The 19,937-nt window shown below is 41.2% G+C and overlaps 1 protein-coding gene across 2 annotated transcripts in view; it reads left to right on the top strand.

Moving 5' to 3' along the window:
- NDUFAF6 (NADH:ubiquinone oxidoreductase complex assembly factor 6) overlaps positions 1-19,937 on the top strand; it is a 71,562-nt gene that overhangs the window by 33,483 nt on the left and 18,142 nt on the right. For both annotated transcript variants that reach the window (XM_073679655.1, XM_073679656.1), the window contains exons 6-7: positions 406-539; positions 11,458-11,559. In XM_073679655.1, coding sequence (XP_073535756.1) covers positions 406-539; positions 11,458-11,559 — 236 coding nt within the window. The remainder of the gene's footprint in view (positions 1-405; positions 540-11,457; positions 11,560-19,937) is intronic.

The following is a 19,937-nucleotide window of genomic DNA, read 5'->3' as shown; positions in this document are numbered from 1 at the left end:
TGTGACTACCTTGGTCCATTAGAGGACTTGAATTCTAGCGCTACCTATTGGAAGTAGCAATCCTAAAAGTCAATATCGACCCTTTAATGAGCCTTGCATCATAGCTTAGGAAAAAAGCCAAACCAGAATCTGTATTTGCAGACACCTGTTTTGGGGTGTTACCCCTCCTCAGTGCAAAGCATGAGATCTGAGTTGGCTGTGTGAGAGTCCTGTGACTGGAGTCTTAAGGGATAGCATCTCTCCTTGTGTAGAGTGACATCCTAGTGTAAGGAGACTTATAGGCCAAAGGAGCATTGCATGGACTTTAAGTCTCCTTACCCTGGCATGTCACTCTCCACATGGAGAAACGTTATGGCTTAGACCTTGGTCTATTAGGTAACGGCCATATTTTCTCCCTCTCTGCAGGCGTCCGAGACGTTCACGCAGACCACGCTGCCAGCCACATAGGGAAAGCACATGGTATCATCACCTGTCTGAGAGCCGTTCCGTTTCACAGCAGCAAGCGTCAGGTCTTCCTCCCTGTTGACATCTGCATTCTGGTACGTGTACACATCCATTCACACTACGCTGTGTGCTCTCGCGCACATTGTCTTGAATGAAAGGAAACATGATGACTGCAGTATTTACCTTCACATAGAAGTAAACATGGCTTCATTAAAACAAAATGTGCCTGTTACTCTCTGTTCAGTAGTTATTTTACTACCACTCTTTTTCCCTTACTGTTACCTTAATGGCCCAGCGCATTAGACATTTTCCTGCATTGGTTGTTATAGCAACATCCTTGGATTTCATCTGAAAAAAAAAAACCCCACAGATAAAAGCGAACATGAAATGATAATTTGTGAATGACTTTAAGGATGACAACTATGTTCATTACTGTCTGCTGTGTCAGGGATTTCTAATCCTCCGCAGGACAGACTAATTTGTTAACATTTTTTTTGGCCGTGGCCTGGAGGCTCCACATTTAAAGCTTTCCTCTCGGCCCGGTTTGTCTGAGAACTGTCTAAAATGGTTTTCATTTATGATCGGTGCTTCCCGAATTTCTTTTTGCTGATGACATGTAAGGCTATGTGCACACAGAGTTTTTTTGCTCTGAAAAATCGCTTGAAAGACTCTTCCTATTCATGTCTGATAATTGGAACTTTTCTTAATTCCCTCCACCTTCACTAAAGCCCCAGTTGCAGCTGCCAAGAAATAGCCCCAAATCATAATGCTGTCTCCACAATGCTTCACTGTGGGAATGGTGTTATTTTAGTGATGCGCAATATTGGATTTGCACCAACTTTGCTGGTCATATTTTCCATTTCTTTGAGTGTTTTTTTTTTTTTTTTACACTTCGGGTTTTAAAACACTTGGTGTGGGGAAAACAAGTGGATGTTCCTTCTTTGAAGTGTCTCCTGATGGAAAACATTCCAATCTAGGCACTGTCCAATCAGAAGGCTGCAAAAAAAAACACTTTAAAACCACTTCAGGAAATAAAAAATGCCTGCAAAAATAAAGATTTGTTTCCTGGGGCAGTTTCCATTAAAAGACTTGTCTTATTTGACTGCTTAAAAAAAAACCTCTGCGTGCATCTAGCCGTATTTTATTTTCACTTTCCTAAAGGGGTTGACCACTTAAGAAGTAAACTTTATAATTATTTTTTCATAATTGTGTCCAGTAGTGAAAGTTATGACACTTTGTGATGGTGATGCACTTTATTAGTCGATTTGGCTTAAAGGGGTATTCCTATCTCCAAGATCATATCCCAATGTGTAGTAGGTGTAATAATAATAATATTAGCAAATACTTCTACCTAAAAGTTAAGTATAGTTCTTCAGATTCGCTGTGTCGCTTATCTCATGTAGGGCATTGCATTAGCTTAGGTATCCATGGTTACAACCACTAAGAGCTAACGAACTGTCACTATAAGAGTGGTTGTAACCATGGATACCTAAGCCACTGCATTGCCTGCACATGAGGTAAGCGAATCAGAAGAACTATACTACATTTCTAATTGGAGGTATTTGCTAATATTATTATTATTACACCTGCTATATATTGGGATGGGATCTTGGAGATGGGAATACCCCTTTCAATTCTGTTAAAAATTGCATCAAAGTGGCCTCCCAAACCTCTGCTTTTCCCCAGTATCATTGTCTGCCTTCTCTTTCAGTGACTTGGTATCCGTACTCCAACTTCATACAAACGCGGTACGGATTTTGGCTGTGGGGATGGTGACACCTTGGCAGTGTTCCCACTCCCGAGCTAGGGACTAAAGTCATTTGATTTCCCCATAATTGCGGGATAAGCACTATTTACTCCTCTTGCTACACACTTGCCTCCAGAGTTGGGGAGTTTGTGACCCCCAGTGCTTAGCTCGTTAGTGAACCGCCCCCTCTACAGCAAGAATCCTGCCCCACGTATGTATCAATGGAGTATAGATAATGAGTAAGTACACTGGCGGACACATACAGAAAAAGGCCCCTGTGCAAGAACAATATATGGGCCCATTGCAGTCCAATAGCTCATCATAATCCACTATTTTAGCTATTGCAATGAACCATCAGCCGGCCCAGTCATACAGATCACTAATGATGTGGCCCTTTTTGAACCATCAGCCGGCCCAGTCATACAGATCACTAATGATGTGGCCCTTTTTGAACCATCAGCCGGCCCGGTCATACAGATCACTAATGATGTGGCCCTTTTTGGATGCTCCCAGTGTGCTAAGTATAATGAGAAACAGCCTGCTTGCCTCCCAGACCGGTGCGGCTCCTCTGCTCCAAGTGACGTGTTCCCCAACTATCCTATAACTTTGTTTGTCACATGAGCACTGCAGCTTATCAATGTTGGCTGATGGGCTGCAGCGGTCATGTGCCAACCCTTTTTAATTCCCCTAAAATGTACACTTTCTGATGTGCAGCCAGCTGCAGAGAGCACATTTTTGGCAACTGTTGTTGGTGGGGCCACAAGTAATGACAAAAATTGTGTAGTAAAAAAAATGAGAAGACCTTTCAGTGGTAACGTAGGCTTACCTATATTTTTTCATAAAGACAACGTCTGTCCGTGTGGTCTGCCAGGGCATATAGATGTCATAGAGAGGGGTCCCAAGCAGGAGACCTCAATCTGTGAGTCTGAAGTTCTCCCGTCTGGTGGACCTAACACATCCATGTTTTACATGTTCATCTGAATAGCCACCATGTAGCATTGTATATCTCCTGTAATATGGAGGACCCAAGTCTTAAAGGGGTTTTCCTACAATAATAAATCGATTCTATGAAAAAGATCTTAAAGTACGTTTTTTTATGCTCTAAATTGCGTCATTTTTCTATGGTAAGATCATCTATATAGCCTGATCACTTCTCTGCTTATTTGCTGCTTTCATGGGAAACCACTTTCCTGGAAGAGGATTTGGGGTGAGAAACAAGAGGTCTCCAGATCTGCTGGCTTTGGTCAAATTCGGAACAATGCATCTGAGGCAAGAACATACACAGACCTATCTGCCAATGTACAAGGCTTGTCTGGACTCTGGTACCAAGATAGATGTTTTTATTGTACCGACAGGAAGAGGGGAATGATTTAGTGCGTTACTAGAAAAGGATGTGTAAGTTTTAAGAACAAAAGTTGTAAATCATGGATTCTGCTAACTTCCCTCAAACTAGCTTAAAGCTAGTGTTGTTATACACAGATATTGGCTAAGAACGGCTAGGGAACGTTTCTTCCATGACTGTTGGCCTTCACCTCTCATGCTTTGATCAGACAGCACTGCTCTATATAATCACCTGGCTACCCACCACAAGTCGGCCGTCACACAGTCACGGAAAAACTGCTCACTATCCGTTCTCGGTGATGGTGCACTCAGACAGCTGTCTTCAATGGAAGTCTTCAAACAGGCTGGACAGACATCTGTCTGAGATGGTTTAGTGAATCCTGCATTGAGTAGGGAGTTGGCCAGATGACCTTGGAGGTCCCTTCCTACTCTACCCTTCTATGTTTCTATTGTCTGTCTTCATTCTATAAATGGTCCAATTTGCCATCTAGTCAGTAATGTGCACTCCCCAGAATCTCTGTAGAATCGGAATCTCTACAGAAACAATCTGTGCATAGAATCACGGAATGTTAGCGTTGGAGGGGACCTCCAGGGTCCTTGTGTCCAACCGCCTGCTCAATGCAGGATTCACTAAACCATCTCAGACAGATGACTGTCCAGCCTCTGTTTGAAGACTTCCATTGAAGAAGAACCATGATCGAGCATAGCAGAAGTTGCCCGCCACTGGATGAACGAGATCGTTAGCAAATAACACAAGTAATCAGGCTATATATGAAAGCCTACAATAGAATCCATTGCATCATTTGTCTATTTGAAGTTGTATTTTTCAAGATCTTTTAAAAAAAAAAAATGGATTTATCGTGTCAAAAAACCCTTAAATGACCCCATAGACATTGGATGAAAGTTGTCCAGACCCAACTATTTTAGCAGGATCGGCAAAGCATCTAGCATTTATGTGGGCCTCCCAACTGTCCCCTTAAAGGTCATGTCAGGGGACTTAAGGATTGGGCAGTTGGAATTCAACCATCTGATCTTTTTGTTCGTCGTGGGGATAAGCCGCCTTCTGAGGAGTCTGGCAACGACTCGTAGAGAACACGAGCGCTCGGCCGAGTCTAGCGTTCCTATGTATGAGGGAGTCGAGAGAGGACTATGAGCAAGACGATAGTTTGGCCGACAGCTATCTAATGTGTTTGGCTGCCTGAATGCTCGTCTTCCATTGAATCTGGAACTAATATCAGCCAGAATAACAAACCTATCAAACAATTTTTCTACAAATTGGTTTCACAAATAATGTGAACTAAATGATAGTGTTATTGATGGGAAAAATGACCAGACCAATAGATGAAATCGCAAATGACTTTTAAATAGAAGCCCTTCACATAAAATCAATAGTCTGCTCCTTCCAGGCCAAACAGTCACAACCTGATGATTATACAGTACTCAGCAATACTACACAGACACTGCCGTCGCTTTGCTTTTGTAGGAAGTCCTTCTTTCTTAGAAAAGAAGTTCTTCAGCAGCTTCATTAAGTATTATACAATATATTGCACTGTGACCAACCTGCTGGAAAATACGAAAATCGTAGGGGTTCACAAAGTCACCGGGGTTCTTGTATCCAGTGTGAGATTTATTAAACTCCATAAACTTTCACAGTTCTCAAATGAAAAACAGCCTTTTATGGCACAAACGAAATAACAAAAATCACAGTTCTTTCCCGGGAGAGTCAAAGCTACAATAGGGTCTCACCAAGACTGTAATACAGGTCCTGCTTTAGGCTTAGTGTGATCACCATTACTGGTTACACTCCAGCTCCAACACGTCACACCCACCTTATCCAATTCAGCTGAATTTTATAGGACCTGCAAGGCCGACCTGGAATGTATGTGACCAATATTTCCCACCCAATCCCTTTTGGTCGCTCCTACATCCCGGTCCCAAAGTCTGGTGCATTAAAAAGTCTCTCAGTAACTTATTGTTACCAGAGCACTCTTTTCAGGGATTTACATCACCGAGGCCAGGCACCTCAGTGACGTATACTTGCCTTTCAGGACTTTGCTTCCTGCTTTCCTACAAAATACAAGTGCCACGGACCGTCTTTACGAAAAGGATGAAGGTGTTTCATACTGTTAGGTGGCTAATGGCCGCATAGTCGATGAGAGGTACGTGCCACAGAGATGGCTGTCCTCTGTGATGTAACCCAGAGTGTTTCTCTAGTGCACGTAAGCACTAACAGGATTGTTTGGTGCACCTGGGACCGGGTTATGGGTAGCTTAGAGAGTTGGGTGGGTAGCTACCCACATACCTCATCTCTAGATGTGGTTAACAGCCTATAAAATGGAGGCCATTGTTTGGCACGTGGTCGGTGTGTCTGGAGGGAGAAGGCTTCCTGTCTTGGCTCTAGACTGGGCCGTGTACTGGATGCCTACCAGCCTGTGTGACCACAGTGCTGGCTAACCAGAGACTTTGCTCAAAGGACTGTTTTTTTTTTTTTGTGTGTGTGTTTGCCTGAACTAAAGGCTGTTTGCTTTTCTTTTTGGCTTCTGGGTTTATGAAGAAATAAACTGACATGACCTTTTAAAGGCACATGCTTCCTGTTTTCCTCCTGTCGCACCCAAGTGAGTAAAACCCCTACAATACCAATCAATAAATGTTAAACAAGAAGCTCTCCTGTAGTGTACAGTCATGGCCGAAAGTCTTGGTACTCTTGAAATTGTTCCAGAAAATGACGTATTTCTCCCAGAAAATTATTGCGATTACACATGTTTTGTTATACACATGTTTATTTCCTATGTTTGTTTTGGAACAACTGAAAAAAAACAGAGAAAAATAGACAAATTGGACATAATTTCACACAGAACCCCAAAAAATGCACCAGACAAAATTGTTGGCACCTTTCTAAAATTGTGGGTAAACAACTTTGTTTCAAGCAAGCATGTGATGCTCATTCAAACTCACCTGTGGCAAGCAACAGGTGTGGGCAATATGAAGATTACGCCTAAAACCTGATGAAAAGAAAAATTGACTCTTTGCATTGCGTGTCTGTGTATGCCACACTAAGCATGGAGAACAGAAAGAGGAGAAGAGAACTGTCTGAGTACTTGAGTACCAAAATTATTGAAAAATATAGACCATCTCAAAGGTTACAAGTTGATCTCCAGAGATCTTTGATGTTCCTTTGTCCATGTTGCGCAATATAATCAAGAAGTTTACAACCCATGGCACTGTAGCTAATCTCCCTGGACGGCAGAGAAAAATTGATGAAAGGTTGCAATGCAGGATAGTCCGTATGGTGGATAAGCCGCTCCAATCAAGTTCCAAAGAAATTCAAGCTGTCCTGCAGGCTTAGGGTGCATCAGTGTCAGCACAAACTATCCATTGACATTTGACTAAAAGGAAACACTATGACTGGAGACCTAGGAGGACCTCACTGCTGACACAGACATAATGCTTCTTAAGCATTCATCACATGTATTAAAGTTGTCAAACAGTCGCAAATCATGCACACAGGAGTGATTTAAACATAACACTGAGCACGCTGAAGATACTCTGTGCTCGCCCGAGCATGCGCGCTGAAAGGGTTAACAAAACATACTCGTTCATGACTACTGTTTGACTCGAAGTCCAGAGCAGACAAAAAAGGGCAGACCCCAGACGAAATACCTGATGCGTCAATAACAGGACCACTGTGGGTCTGATTGCTGGGACTCATGGGAAAATCCCTGTAAGGCTGTGTGCCCATGATGCGTTTTTCAAGCGTTTACGCTGCGGAATTTCCGCAGCGTAAACGCTTGGTAAACCTTCCTCCATGGTCTCCAATGCAATTCTGCACTTTCAATGCCCATGCTGCGTATATTTCCGCAGCGCTTATGCTACGCTCAAAAATCTGCAGCATGTCCATTAATTTTGCGGAAGCGCTGCGTTTTCGCCGCCATTGACTTGCATTACAACGCGCCAATTTTGCAAGACTGCATCTGTACTTGCGTAATTGGCGCGTTCTAATGTGCGGATGGTACCCGAGTGTGGAGGACAGGAGACTCTCCTCCACACCCAGGTACCATAAAAAAAAAGAATAAAATAAAAAATAAAATAAAAAATAAAGATTATATTCACCTTCCGACGGCCCCCGGACTCCTTCCCTGTGCTGGCCGCAGGCAATCGACCAGGACTGAAGGACCTGCGGTGACGTCAGTCATGTGACGGCAGGTCTTTTCAGTACAACGTACTGCGATCTGCTGGCAGCCAGCACAGGAGCGCAGCAAGTCTCGGGGGCCATCGGAAGGTAAGTATTAGGTTTATTTTTTTATTTTTAACCATTCTCTCGGGTCACACTATATAAATCCATGCCGGTTGCATGGATTTATATAGTGTGACAAAGTTGACAAGCACTTTCCAAGTGATGCTAAAATCGCTTGGAAAGCGCTTGACACCCGCATGCGGAAATGCAAGTGAAGAACGCTTCACATCCGCTTGTCCCTGGCAGGAAAACACATGTACAATCCACATGCCAGGGAGATGCAGAAATGCTCAGGAAAAAGTCCTGAGCATTTCTGCATCGTGGGCACATAGCCTAACTCAAAGTCTGGATGAGACAAAAAAATAAAAGTGCAAACCCCAGTCCGGATACATCCTTCCACCCACCGCTCTTAGGTCTTCTTCTTCAGGCATCGCTACACTGTTTTTAAAGTTTTAATAATCATCGCCCTTTTTTGCGATGGTTTGTGGAGCTGTACCAATATGTAATTAAACTGATGTTAACACATTAATAAGTCTGCTCCAGAGAGCTACAATGTCAAGTGTGAAAGATGTGAATAAAAATAAAATGTTTAAAATAAATGCAGACATCAAACTTTTTTCAACCCCGTTTAGGACTTGTTCACACGCAGTGCTTTTGCACAGTGTTTTTCAGTAACAGCAAAATGAAAGAAATTCAGTTTTTTCAGTGTTTCTCCCTATTGAGATCAAAATGGCTTAACACAAAAAATACTTAATAAATAACTCAAAAACTTGAGTAATTTTTGCTGCAGTTTTCTGGCCATCGCATAAGATAAAATGAGACTGCTGTATATACATCACATAGGAGACACTGGGGCTGTTGCATATACATCGCATAGGAGATGCTGGGCCTGTAGGATATATATCACATAGGAGAGATGCTCGATCTGGAGCATATACATCACATGGAAGAGACTGGAGCAAATACATTACATAACAGACGTCAGGGCTGATCTATATACATCTCGTAGGAGATATTGGGGCATATACATCACATAGGAGAGCCTGAGAAACAGAGCAAAAAAGGCAAATTGGAAATAATTTCACACAAAACCCCCAAAATGCGCTGGACAAAATTGTTGGGACCTTTCCAAAATTGTGGGTATGCAACTTTGTTTCAAGCATGTGATGCTCATTCAAACTCACCTGCAGCAAGAAAGAGGTGTGGACAATATGAAAATCACACCTGAAATCAGATATAAAGGGGAGAAGTTGACTCAATTTTTGCATTGTGTGTCTGTGTGTGCCACACAAAGCATGGAGAACAGAAAGAGGAGAAGAGAACTGTCTGAGTACCTTACCTGAGAAACAAAATTGTTGAACAGTGTCAACAATCTCAAAGGTTACATGTCCATCTCCAGAGATATTGATGTTCCTTTGTCTGTGGTGCGCAACATAATCAAGAAGTTTACAACCCATGGCACTGTGGCTGATCTCCCTGGACGTGGACGGCAGAGAAAAATTGATGAAAGGTTGCAACACATGATAGTCTGGATGGTGGGTAAGCAGCGCCAATCAAGGTCCAAAGAAATTCAAGCTGTCCTGCAGGCCCAGGGTGCATCAGTGTCAGCGCGAACTATCTGTCAACATTTGAATGAAATAAAACGCTATGGCAGGAGACCTACGAGGACCCCACTGCTGACACAGAGACATAAAAAAGCTAGACTGCAATTTTCCATCCAAAATGTACATGAGTAATCCAAAATCCTTCTGGGAAAGCGTCTTGTGGACAGATAAGACCAATATAGAGCTTTTTTCTAACCCCTTTACAATCTAAGGTGGTTTGCACGTTAATGACCAGGCCAATTTTTACAATTCTGTCAAGAGAATGCCAAGAGTGTGCAAAGCAGTCATCAAAGCAAAAGGTGGCTACTTTTAAGAACCTAGAATATAAGACATATTTTCAGTTGTTTCACACTTTTTTGTTAAGTATATAATTCCACATGTGTTAATTCATAGTTTTGATGCCTTCAGTGTGAATGTACAATTTTCATAGTCATGAAAATACAGAAAAATCTTTAAATGAGAAGGTGTGTCCAAACTTTTGGTCTGTAGTGTACACCGGAGACCAGAACTGTACACAGTATTCTAAGTGCGGTCGCACTAGTGACTTGTATAGAGGTAAAACTATGTTCTGGTCTAGAGCATCTCTGCCTCTTTTAATGCATCCCGCTATTTTATTTTTAATTACGTTTTTATATTTTAATAAATCAGACTTGCAACGATAACAGATTTTTTTTATTTCTATATTTTAAAGGGGATGAGTCAAAAAAACAAAGCAAAAAAAATATATATCTGTTTAGTTTTACTTCATTTTTTTAGTCAGATTGTTACTTCTGTGTAATGCAGTGCCAGAGTATTGCAGTATATAAGGAAAAAATTACTGTCTCCTGTTAAGCTAAGTATCGGCGTTGCAGGCACAGTGGCGTTCAGTAAGGCCCCAGCTGCCATGGGTGTCTAGTAGCGCTGTGGAGAGCTGATGGGCACGTGGAATGGCTCGCCCCTGTACCGCACACCCTAGTTGCCTCTGTCTGACATTGTGAGTGTGATTTAAGGAGTTAATAGCAGCGATCAGAGCTCAGCTCCAATTGATGCTGCTACAAGCAGATACCAACTGTGTAACACGGCTCTCATCTGCCAGGTATGGTGCTGGCTCAGCTTCTGAGCCCGCTCTAAACACAGGCAGACCTGTATGTCCAATGACAATAAGGGATTAATGTGTCCTTTCAAAATTGTACAAATTTTTTTATTTATTTTTTGAATGAAGACTATTTAGAAAGTTGCTTTAAGGGATTTTCCATATTTTTCTATTGATGGCCTTTCCTTTTAGGATAGGTTATCAATATTCGCTCAGCTGTTCCCGGTGCCAGAGGCAGCTGGATGTGATCAGTTGCAGAGTGGAACAGCACAGCTTCTAGTGGCCACAGTGGGGTACTGCAGATCCACCCCTATTCATTTGTGAGATTCATTTGTCACAGGAGCTCTGCGGCCCATTATCGACCGCTGATTGGCTGCTGCACACGTGTGACATAAACAATGTTATGACATCAGCGGGGGACACCGTGGAGGTAAGTCTTTTTGTTTATTTAGCATTCTAGTAGAAGACAACTCATTGAAGACTTTTTCTACCTTAGACTAGCAGGATATCATACATAAACACTCTCATACCCGGGACTAACAGGCATTATCCCCACTTCTTCTAAAGTCCACCAGGGATTAACACCCTCTTCCACCCTAGACAACCAAGCAGCCACGCATTACCATGGACCACCAAGTAATGCAAATGTACCTCTTCTACTCTAGGCCACCAGGAAAGGTGGACAATAACCCGAGACCACCAGGGAATATCATTTGAATCCCTCTGTTTCCCTAGACTATCAGTAAGTCTTAGTCTGAAGTCTGTTATTTTTCTTCTTCTCTGGTGTCTAAATGTCACTTTCCCCGGACTATAAGCCCCATTGCTACATTCAGCCCTCAGTATACCGCTCTTAATATGTCTGTAATAACAGGTGGAGAAATACTTGATGAAAAGATCATCACATTGAGCCATTGTGGTGCCGGGCACAGAAACACAGAATACCTGATATGTCTCAGACCCTGTCGCCCTGCCTGGATTTAGATGTTTGTTCTTACTTATATTTTTCTCCCCTCAGCACAGAGCTTCTCAAGAAGATTTCATCAGAGGCCGCCAGGAGAGAAATGTCAAAGATGTCATATTTGATATTGCCAGTCAGGCCCACGTACACTTAGAACATGTAAGTTTATTTCTCTTGGTTGTTTTTTTTTTAATTAAGACACTAGGTGATCCTAGTAGGAAGATTGGACGCCTCCGCTTTGTTTTATAATAATTTCACTTATTTATTTTGTTTTTTGTTTTTTTTTACTACAAGTTATATATAATATATTTTAGGATTCTAGCCGACTATTGCTTTTTTACCAGGTGGTTATATGAGAAGTTACACTTGGGAACCTATTTCATATAGCACTTATTGGGCTCCGAAGCATAAAGATGAATACGCTCTGTCCGGAAAAATGTTGAAAAAAAACTACATTGATGTAGTATGTTCATTGTACTATCAACCGCAAAAATTAAACTTAAAGAGTTTATCCACTACTTCATCATTGATGACCCATCATCAGTGTCTGATTGGTTGGGGTCCGACACCCGGCACTCCTGCCAATCAGCTCTCCCCGGTGTCGTTAGCAGCAATGTTCAGTTGCAGAGCTTTTCCGTCTTCCGATAGTGGCTGCGGCCGGGTACAGCACATCCACCTCCAATTCAAATCAGTAGGAGGCGGATGTGTATTACGCGGCCACTATCAGAAGACAAAGCAGCTCCACAATTGGGCATTTCTGGCCGGCGGCTGCCGACACCTAAAACAACTGATCGGCGGATGGTGCTGGATGTCAGACCCCAACCGATCAGACATTGATGACCTATCCTAAGGATAGGTCATCAATGATAAAGTCCTGGAAAACCCCTTTAACATATCTTTTATACTAAATAGTGAACAGTGTTTAAAGAAAAATAGCATGGTGGCTCAGTGGTTAGCACTGTATGGTGGCTCAGTGATTAGCATTGTTGCTTTGCAGCGCTGAGGTTCTGGGTTCAAATCCCACCAAGGACGACATCTGCAAGGAGTTTGTATGTTCTCCCCGTGTTTGTGTGGGTTTCCTCTGGGTTCTCCGGGTTTCCTCCCACATACTAATGGCGTACTGATAGGGAACATAGATTATGAGCCCCAATGGGGACAATGATGCTATTTATTGTGCAAATGGAATACAGATAACATATTATTTGTGCATCATGTGAAGAAATTTTAAAATGTAAAAAAAAACTGCTGAGTTTTGATGCATTTATTCTTTTTTTTTTTCCCCGTAGAGCGTTTAAAAAAAAAAAATTAGGCAATAAATTCTATGTACCCAAAATGGCGCAGTTAACAAATTCAACCCACTTTTTTTTTTTTTTACTGGCCATCAATCAAGCTATATCTATGAAAAAAATAAAAATATCATGACTCCTGGAAATCAATGTTAAAATAAATAAAATAAAAAAAAGAAGTTTTGGTTATTGGAGAAAAATAGGCCTGGTCCTTTAGGGGTTAATGTAACAATCGTTTGGTTGCTGATGGTGACATAATATATTTTTGCTTGGAATTCAGCAATCAGGAAAATGTAGTAAATGATTTTCCTCACTATCTCTAAAGCCCCACATTTTCCAGGTGTGGTTATCGGCTTTTCAGCAGGCGATGTCGGACTTCGGAGTTGTTCGCACGTTTCCCTCTATAAATACATATGGAACATGTAGGCTCGAGTGAATCGTCATCTTCGTATCTGTGAAGAACAGATGTTCTGTGGCTGCGGGGCTTGTTTATCTCGCTTCTCGCTCGTTTATCTAGCTGACCGCTTGCCATGATAATTCTGGCGGTATGTTCAGCATATAGGTTCATATTGACATGCGATAGAACTGATAATTAGCCGCCGACGTCCCCAGTGGCCATATTTATTCACTTAGTAGCGCCTATGGTGCTTGCTCGCTCATTCAAGGCTGGACTAATGGAGACTTGGACAGTAAATCTGTCAGGTTGTCAAACAATCAAACTCCTGTTAGTAACGTGATCTTAAAGATGGGGGTGAGTGGAAATTTCTGTGACGTGTTTTATGCAGAGATATAGATATTTATCATATATCTTATCCATAAAAAAAGAGAAAAAATGATAAGGGATATGGACTTGCATGTGGGCAAGATAAAATTTTGCCAAGTTTTAAGTGTGATCCGACAACAACGTGTAAGGCAATGCTCACGCGTTGCGTTTCTGCTGCAATTTTTTTTTTGACACTTTGAGAGTTCAGAAATGTCATGCACACACTTTCTTTTTTTTTTCTTGACTGAATTGGGAAAACTGCTGCATTTTTGAAAAATGCAGCATGTCACTTTTTTTAGTGTTTTTGCAGAGTTTATAGAAAGCAATGAGTAAGTGCAAAAATGCAAGTATCGGGTTTTGCTGTGTTTTTAATGAAAAAAAAGCATATACAGCAGTTTGTGAAACACATTTATTTTTGTGATTTGTTTCCAAGTTCAAACCATAATCGTCTCCTGAGAACAGCAGTTAGGATTAGTACAGTTTAATTAAATTAGTGATGCGAGCAAAGTAAGCATTGGCTGACCAAGGTGTGAAATTGAACAATACCTGACGAACTCAAGGGCTGACCAAAGTGTGAAAGTAAACGGTGTCCTACAAACTCAATGCTCTGCCAATGTCTTAGGTAAACTATTCATGACCAATTCACCCCCCCACTGTTAGATTTGTAATGTGTATTTTTTGTGAACATGTGTATTTTTTCATGAATATGTCTTGTATTGGTGATTTGTGTTCATGCTTCTGTGGTAGAAGCAAAGTTGGAATTTAGGATCCTGAAAATCGCAGCACAATAAACGCAGTAAAAACGCAACATGTGAACATAGCCTTATAAGGAATGGTCTCTGGTGATCAGTGGATTTGATACTTTTCCATACGTGATACTTTATCACGTATGAGACAGTAAAGTGACAAGTGCGATTAGCATCATGTAAGTATCATACATGATACTTTATTAACTGTGATACTTTACCATAGGTGATACTTAATACTACGTGATACTTTATCATACTTTATATATGTTACTTTACTTAATCATACATGATACTTTACTTTATCGTATGTGATACTTTCATACGTGTTACTTTACTTTATCATATGTGTTACTTTGATAAAGTAAAGCAACACATATCATGAAGTAAAGTAACATATATGGTAAAGTAACACATATGATAAAGTACCATGTACAGTACAGGCCAAAAGTTTGGACACACCTTCTCATTTAAAGATTTTTCTGTATTTTCATGACTTTGAAAATTGTACATTCACACTGAAGGCATCAAAACTATGAATTAACACATGTGGAATTATATACTTAACAAAAAAGTGTGAAACAACTGAAAATATGTCTTATATTCTAGGTTCTTCAAAGTAGCCACCTTTTGCTTTGATGACTGCTTTACACACTCTTGGCATTCTCTTGATGAGCTTCAAGAGGTAGTCACCGGAAATGGTCTTCCAACAATCTTGAAGGAGTTCCCAGAGATGCTTAGCACTTGTTGGCCCTTTTGCCTTCACTCTGCGGTCCAGTTCACCCCAAACCATCTCGATTGGGTTCAGGTCTGGTGACTGTGGAGGCCAGGTCATCTGGCGTAGCACCCCATCACTCTACTTCTTGGTCAAATAGCCCTTACACAGCCTGGAGGTGTGTTTGGGGTCATTGTCCTGTTGAAAAATAAATGATGGTCCAGCTAAACGCAAACCGGATGGAATAGCATGCCGCTGCAAGATGCTGTGGTAGCCATGCTGGTTCAGTATGCCTTCAATTTTGAATAAATCCCCAACAATGTCACCAGCAAAGCACCATCGCACCTCCTCCTCCATACTTCACGGTGGGAACCAGGCATGTAGAGTCCATCCGTTCACCTTTTCTGCGTCGCACAGAGACACGGTGGTTGGAACCAAAGATCTCAAATTTGGACTCATCAGACCAAGGCACAGATTTCCACTGGTCTAATGTCCATTCCTTGTGTTCTTTAGCCCAAACAAGTCTCTTCTGCTTGTTGCCTGTCCTTAGCAGTGGTTTCCTAGCAGCTATTTTACAAAGAAGGCATGCTGCACAAAGTCTCCTCTTAACAGTTGTTGTAGAGATGTGTCTGCTGCTAGAACTCTGTGTGGCATTGACCTGGTCTCTAATCCGAGCTGCTGTTAACCTGCGATTTCTGAGGCTGGTGACTCTCGATAAACTTATCCTCAGAAGCAGAGGTGACTCTTGGTCTTCCTTTCCTGGGGCGGTCCTCATGTGAGCCAGTTTCTTTGTAGCACTTGATGGTTTTTGCAACTGCACTTGGGGACACATTCAAAGTTTGCCCAATTTTTCGGACTGACTGACCTTCATTTCTTAAAGTAATGATGGCCACTTATTTTTCTTTACTTAGCTGCTTTTTTCTTGCCTTCATACAAATTCTAACAGTCTAGTCAGTAGGACTATCAGCTGTGTATCCACCAGACTTCTGCACAACACAACTGATGGTCCCAACCCTATTTATACGGCAAGAAATCCCACTTATTAAACCTGACAGGGCACACCTGTGAAGTGACTACCTCTTGAAGCTCATCAAGAGAATGCCAAGAGTGTGCAAAGCAGTCATCAAAGCAAAAGGTGGCTACTTTGAAGAACCTAGAATATAAGACATATTTTCAGTTGTTTCACACTTTTTTGTTAAGTATATAATTCCACATGTGTTAATTCATAGTTTTGATGCCTTCAGTGTGAATGTACAATTTTCATAGTCATGAAAATACAGAAAAATCTTTAAATGAGAAGGTGTGGCCAAACTTTTGGTCTGTACTGTATGTTAAAGTATACGTGATAGTTTAGTTTACCATGCGTGATACTTTATCATATGTGTTACTTTACTTCATCATAACTGAGACTTTGCTGATGCTATAGAGTGCAAATGTAAAGTATCAGGTATGATAAAGTAACATATATGGTTAAGTATTGCGTATGATAAACTAAACTGCACGTATACTTAGTTTATCATATGTGATACTTTACCTTGTTTGATACTTTACTATACGTGATACTTTACTTTATCATATATGATACTTTATCGTACGTGTTACTTTGATAAAGTAAAGTGACACATATGATAAAGTAACAAGTATGAAAGTATCACGTGTAATAGTTTAGTTTATCATACCTGATACTTTATCATATGTGTTACTATACTTTACATTTGCACTCTATAGCATCAGCAATATAAAAGAGTGCAATAAACAATCCACAGCATGCTACACAATCCTTGTTCTCAGATCGACAGAAACCAGTAGCAAATTCCTTATATCCAGTCTTATTTGCAATATAGAAAAGCTTGGTGACAACCTTTGGGACATACATGCCAAGGTAGCTGGCACAAGACCCCTGAGCCCAGTAATTGGGTGTAACATTCACGTTTTGTAAACAGGAGGTCACTGCTTCCTTGTTAATGAAGACTGGCGGTGAGCAGCATCGGGAATTAGGTGCCCGAGTGACAGTGGCTTCCGTGGGTGGGTATTTCTTCTTTTGGTATTTTAAAGCATTACTCCTCTTTGCCTCAATTTTTTTTGTAAATGGACAAGCCCTTTAACCTCTTTGTGCCCCCAGACGTTACAGTAGATCATGATCAGGGTGCATGTTTATGGAGCCGGGCTCAGGAGCTGAGCATGCACCATTCTAGGTAGGTGTCGGCTGTGTTACACAGCCGGCTTCTTTACATAACCGCATCGACTAAAGCTGGCACAGATTGTTATTGTTTAACCAATTAGATACATCCGTCGATCACTAACCTCGGCAAGTAATGATCTGGCTGCTGGTGCTCATGTTTAATGGCTCCCATTGGCCTCCCACCCCTTTGGCGTGATCGCGTGGAGCAGTTCGGTTATCATGGCAGCTGGGGGTTTACTGTAATATTGCAGGGTACAGAGCAAGGGATCAATTAATCGTAGGTTCAAATCCTCTAAATAGAGACTAAATAAGCAATGTTTAAAATAAAAAATTAAAACTTTAAATCACTTGTCTTTTCCCAAATAAAAAATACATGGGACAAATTAAAAAATAAACATATTTGATGTTGGTAAAGTACAATCTATCAAAATATAAAATTATTTCACCAGTACTATAAACACTGGAAAGAAAGAAAAATAAAATCAAAGCACTGGAATGCAAAAATGCAATAAAATGTTTTTTCATACTCAAACAGTAGAATGTGAATGAGCTCTTAGTCTGAAGAGTCCAGCGCACAGCATAGAGAGATGTGGCAGCCACTGTTATGATCATAGACATGAGCAGAGCCTTAGATGTGTATGTCGGCACATTACGTTCATGTTTAGTATCATTTATATAGTTGCCTTCTGTGCAGTGAACTTTACCTTTATTATTACTTTCGAGAGGACTAAGACGTTATTCTGAGTGTTACTGACGACAGCAGCTGCAGAAAGGAGGAATTTATTGTGTATAGCGGCTGATTATATAAGCTCGTGTCCTTGGTGCTATGACGGTATATAGCGGCAGATTATATCAGTCATGGCCTTGGTACCATAACTGAAGCTATAGAAAATGTCTGAAATGAACCTACTGTTTGCGTAATGGTAGGAATCGGTAGGTTTCATAAGAGTTTTAGTGGAAACTACAATACAGATTGTTCCACTAGCGCATCCTCTGGAGGTCATGTCTGCGACATCTCCACACATGTGGATAGGAGACACGTGCTGCCGCCTGCCCAGCAGAGCGGTACGAGGACTCATTCAGCCTTCACATAACATGCTTCAATTTTCTGGTGTCATTCGCTTGCATTGTCCTCAGCTGCACTTTCATCCTAGCTTGGGGAGATGTATAACGGAGAAGCTCTCCTTGATCTGCTCATGCCCTGAAACGTAGCACACTTCTGACTATCACAGTAGTAAAAACAATGGCACCTATTCATCATTGTTTTTCCTCTACTTTGTTGGAGTAATTTGCTCCTTTTTTAGTAGTTTTAGTATTTGCACCTTATTCTTTACTACAATTTTTTGCCACTGTTTAAGTTGTCTTACTTCAAGTTTTTTTTGTTTTTTTTTCCTCAACAGCTTTGCTTATCCAGATGTTTTAGACAGATTCATGAAATGCAACTTTCACCAAATGTCAATTGTTTTGGCCACTTCTCACTCCAGTCCCTGCCTAGTGTCAGGTTTTCAATTTGTCACTTTTTTGGCAACTTTTCAAAGGACTTAGAATCATGGAATGTTAGAGTTGCAAGGGACCTTCAGGGGCATCTGCTCAATGCAGGATTCGCTAAACCATCTCAGACAGATATCTGTCCAGCCTCTTAAGACTTCCATTGAAGGAGAGATAACCACCTCTCGTGGAAGCCTGTTTTTTCTAATACCTAATCTGCATCTTATCCCTTTCAGTTTCATTCCATTGCTTCTCGTGTCTCCATGTGTATTTGAAAATAAGGATGATCCCTCTACACTGTGACATCTTTTCAGATATTTGTAGACAACTATTAAGTCTCCTCTCAGTCTTCTTTTTTTGCAAACTAAACATTCCCAGATCCTTTAACCGTTCCTGCTAGGACATAGTTGGCAGTCCGCTCACCATCCTGGTAGCTTTTATCTGATCTTGCTCCAGTTTTTCAATGTCTTTTTTAAAATGTGGTGCCCAGAACTGGACACAGTATTCTAGATGGGGCCTGACCAAAGAGGAGTAGAGGGGCATAATTACTTCATGTGATCTAGACTCTATGCTTCTCTTAATACATCCCAGAACTGTGTTTGCCTTTTTGCTGCTGCATCACACTGTTGACTCGTGTAGTCTGTGATAAAGAACATTATTTCATTTTGGGACAGTCCTCAATGGTTGATACTTTTTAATGGCTAACTGAAAAGATGGTAATAAATAGCAAGCTTTGAAGACTACGAAAATAGGAGGCACATGGTACAGCATACAGCAGACTTCCATGCCTGCCCTATTATGGTTCTGTACCATACTTAAAGGGGTTGTCGACTACTAGGACAACCCCTTCTCAATCTTAATGTTTGCCCTTGTTAAAATAAAAACACCTATACTCGCCTCCTGTGTTGGTGCCGTTCCAGTTGTGTCGGCACTGGTGTTCCCAGGGTCACGTGAGGTTGTTATGACGTGAGCCATGCGCCCAATCAGCCCTGGCGTCACTGTCAGCGCCTTAGGACGTATAAAATTAGTGGACAACCCCATTAATACAGCAGTGTGCATGAGCCTCTTTGGCTAATAGAATACTTTAGAATTTGTTGCCCAAAGTGGCAGAAAGATATTCCAGAATTGCTGTTTTTTAGATCCCTCTCCCCATTATTTTTATTAAAGTTATTCAATACATTATATGTAGCTTAAAATAATTACATTAAAATAGATCTCATGCCCGAAAAATAAACCCTCCTACGGCTATACCGATGGATAAAGAAATAGTTGTGGAATTTGAATTGTATTGATGACCTTACACGGCCTGAATTTTACTATAGGCATATCATTAAAGGGCTTGTCCGATGATTACTTA

This window comes from Phyllobates terribilis, unplaced genomic scaffold, assembly GCF_046119375.1.
Source record: "Phyllobates terribilis strain yellow unplaced genomic scaffold, ASM4611937v1 Scaffold_4__5_contigs__length_816908805, whole genome shotgun sequence".
NCBI lineage: Eukaryota > Metazoa > Chordata > Amphibia > Anura > Dendrobatidae > Phyllobates > Phyllobates terribilis.
This window is presented reverse-complemented; position numbering and strand designations above follow the sequence as displayed.